We start from the raw sequence: 3,789 nt of genomic DNA, 5'->3' as shown, positions 1-3,789 counted from the left end.
TAGATTCTACATATTTATCAACTTTTTCAGTCATTTTCCTAGAGGTCTCTGCATATCAGATTCTAAGCTGGTAAATTTTATCAGGACCCAGAATGAGGCCATAGAAAAGGTGCTGTCGGCCGGGCGCGGTGGCTCAAGCCTGTAATCCCAGCACTTTGGGAGGCCGAGACGGGCGGATCACGAGGTCAGGAGATCGAGACCATCCTGGCTAACACAGTGAAACCCCGTCTCTACTGAAAAAAAAATACAAAAAACTAGCCGGACGAGGTGGCGGGCGCCTGTAGTCCCAGCTACTCGAGAGGCTGAGGCAGGAGAATGGCGTGAACCCGGGAGGCGGAGTTTGCAGTGAGCCGAGATCCGGCCACTGCACTCCAGCCTGGGCGACAGAGCGAGACTCCGCCTCAAAAAAAAAAAAAAAAAAAAAAAAAAAAAAGCTGTCCAATACAAACTATGTGCTGTACTAAGTATGGACATAAACTATAGATAGAAAAATATGTGGGGTATGAGAAATACAGATTAAAAGAAATTGTCTACATTTGGCTATGAACTTTTCTTTTTTTCATTTTAATACTGGCTAAGGAGGCTGCGACCAGGAGATCACTTGAGTCCAGGAGTTCAAGTCCAGCCTGGACAACTTAGTGAGACCCCATTTCTAAAAAATAGGAAAAAAAGCTGGGCATGATAGTACACGCCTATAGTCCCAGTTACTCAGAAGGCTGAAGTGGGAGGATTGCTTGAGCCTAGAGTTTGAGGATAGCCTGCACAACATAGCAAGACCCTGTCTCCAAAAAACAATAATAAATAAATAACTGTGAGTGACAGTCTGGATAAATGTCTGGAGATCTCTAAAGTATAATGACATTAGATGAACATTTAGTATGGTATTGTTTGATAGTGTTTTTTGTTTGTTTGTTTGCTTGTTTTGCAGTGGAGTTTTGCTCTTGTTGCCCAGGCTGGAATGCAGTGGTACAATCTTGGCTCACTGCAACCTCTGCCTCCTGGGTTCAAGCAGTTCTCCTGCCTCAGCCTCCCGAATAGCTGGGATTACAGGCCTGTGCCACCACGCCTGGCTAATTTTGTATTTTTAGTGGGGATGGGGTTTCTCCATTTTGGTCAGGCTGGTCTAAAACTTCCAACCTCAGGTGATCTGCCTGCCTTGGCCTTCCAGAGTGCTGGGATTACAGGCGTGAGCCACTGTGCCTGGCCGATAGTGATATTTAAATAGTTTTAAAAGTGACTCACACCTGTAATCCCAGCACTTTGGGAGGCCAAGGCAGATGGATAATGAGGTCATGAGTTCGAGACCAACCTGGCCAGCATGGTGAAGCACTGTCTCTACTAAAGATACAAAAAATTAGCCAGGTGTGGTGGCACTCTCCTGTAATCCCAACTATTCAGGAGGCTGAGGCAGGAGAATCGCTTGAACCCGGAAGGCGGAGGTTGCAGTAAGCCAAGATCGCGCCATTGCACTCCAGCCTGGGCGACAGGGTGAGACTCCATCTGAAAAAAAAACAAAAAAGAGCTGATCAATGACATTGAGTGAATCAACAAAGAATTGTTAGTTATTGGACAGGATGGATGATACATTGACAGGTCAGCCCCTTTCAAGGATAAAAATGAATTTTAACCAGTCTTTTTGAAAGAATAACTTATGGGAGTATCTAAAAAAAATGCTCATGATTAAATCATTGTTCTTTCCTTTCAGTTTTTAATGATGGCAGTTCCAGGGAACTAATGAACCTCACTGGAACAATTCCTGTGCCTTATAGAGGTAAATGTCTTATCTTATTAGGTTTCCAGCTAGATGTATTTTGAATACATAATAAATATGTTGCCAAAGAGTTATAAGTAAATTAAACCTACTTTCTCATGGCTTTCATGCTGATGTAGATTTTAGCTTCTATTCAAATTGAAGTTCATTTGGCAGCAACACCTAACATTTTCAGCTTTCTTAAAACTTCCTTACCGAGATGTATGAACAAATAAGTGCCTAAGTTCACCAGAGGAGTTTAATGTTTCACAGAATCAAAGAATTTTAGAACTAGAAAGGGATCTTACTTGCCTCCTAGTTCAGCCTCCTACACCATTCAAACTTTCCTGACAATGGGAAGCTTAAGATACAGGCTTCAAAGTCAGGACAGAGTTATGTTTGAGTTCTTGCTCTATAATCTTAGCAGTTTTGTTACGTGTTATAGATGGACATCTTTGACATTTGGATAATGGTACCTAACTTGGGGGAATGAGCATTTATTCGTTAACGAATGTAAAGGAGTTGGCACAGAGCCTTGAATGTAATAAGGAGACAGTTGAAAGTAGCTATTATTTACAGTTGTGATGTTGGCGCTAATATTAATGATAGATAATTGATCTCTGTTAGCCTGTCTTTCACCCTCTGCTGAAATACTTAGTGGTGAGGAAGCATTTAGCTTCATGTGAGACCATTTTGTTTTTGGACGGCTCTGTTAATTATTCCTTGTAACTAGCTAAGACCCATGTCCTTTACCCATTGATTTCACATAGTACCTGCTACGCATAAGGTAATAAGGATAGGAGCTGTGGATACAAAGATGAATAAAGGATGTACCTCTTCTGGAAGAACTCCACTAATAGGGGAAACCAAGGGAACAGATAGATATTTACACTATTCTGTAACTGCTATAGAATTATAAAATGAAAAAGTGCTATGAGATTACAGAGGAGAAGAAGGCCACATGGGAAGATCACAGAGGAAGTGACATTTGAGCCATTATTAAATAATAAGTCAACCATTCATAACAAGCAGAGGGAAAAAACAGTTAATTGAGCATCAGCATTGTATAAAGCGAGTGTAAATTTAGGGAAGACTGAGTAAAATTTAACATTACTGACTTTGCTATTCCCCTCAGGAAATAAATTCTGCTGGGGGAAATAGGTATGGGAGGGGTGCAGATATATGTATAAATTGTATCTAAACTAAACCTGTGTTCTTTAACCATTCTTCAATTTAAAATAATAAAATAGAGTAACTGAAGTTTCTATTTCTTTTTCAGGTAATACATATAATATTCCAATATGCCTATGGCTACTGGACACATACCCATATAATCCCCCTATCTGTTTTGTTAAGCCTACTAGTTCAATGACTATTAAAACGGGAAAGCATGTTGATGCAAATGGGAAGATATATCTTCCTTATCTACATGAATGGAAACACGTAAGTATTAATAGTGTTCTGTGAATTAGTTATGTTTTATATATTTTGCTCACTAGCATCTGCTTTCTTTTAGCACTCAAAGAGGATTCCAAGTAGGGTAGATAAGTTCAGATAATGGACTAATCACTGAGTTGAGGGTAAATTAGAAAAGGCTCACTAAAATAAATGGGTTTGTGTAGAGCTTTGTAATTTTCAGAATACTTATTTTCACTATTTTACTTGCTTGAGTTGAACCTTTTAAAATAGGCAGGATTCACATAGTAGGAAGTGCATTTTAAAAAATAGTATCCTGGTGGGGTAGTTAGGGAATTCAGATCTCATTACTCAAAGCATTTCTGTCAAGAATAATAGTAGGAAACTTCTGTTTATGTGTCTGATAATGTAACTGTAACAGATTAATGTTCCTATGAAAAGTAACTAGAAAAGCGAGAGAAAATACAAACAACACCTGTTGGAAGGTTTTGGAAAGCTGTTTAGGCAATCAAGACATGGATGGCCAAGATTCTGTAGAGAAGGAAACAGCAAAGAGATAAGGCACTTCTGTCAATAACTTTTCCCCTGGGTGGTACCTACTGACTTTTTTTTTTTTTTTTTTT

The 3,789-nt window shown here is 39.5% G+C and overlaps 1 protein-coding gene across 1 annotated transcript in view; it reads left to right on the top strand.

Annotated features, from left to right (window-relative positions):
* TSG101 (tumor susceptibility 101) overlaps positions 1-3,789 on the top strand; it is a 52,455-nt gene that overhangs the window by 10,681 nt on the left and 37,985 nt on the right. Inside the window, 2 exon segments of the mRNA XM_017858087.1 lie at positions 1,706-1,771; positions 3,030-3,193. Of these exon segments, the coding sequence (XP_017713576.1) occupies positions 1,706-1,771; positions 3,030-3,193 (230 nt within the window).

Source organism: Rhinopithecus bieti, unplaced genomic scaffold (assembly GCF_001698545.2).
Source record: "Rhinopithecus bieti isolate Rb0 unplaced genomic scaffold, ASM169854v2 scaffold_2350, whole genome shotgun sequence".
NCBI classification, from domain to species: domain Eukaryota; kingdom Metazoa; phylum Chordata; class Mammalia; order Primates; family Cercopithecidae; genus Rhinopithecus; species Rhinopithecus bieti.
Note: the sequence above shows the minus strand (reverse complement) of the source record. Positions and strands in the feature narration are given on the sequence as shown.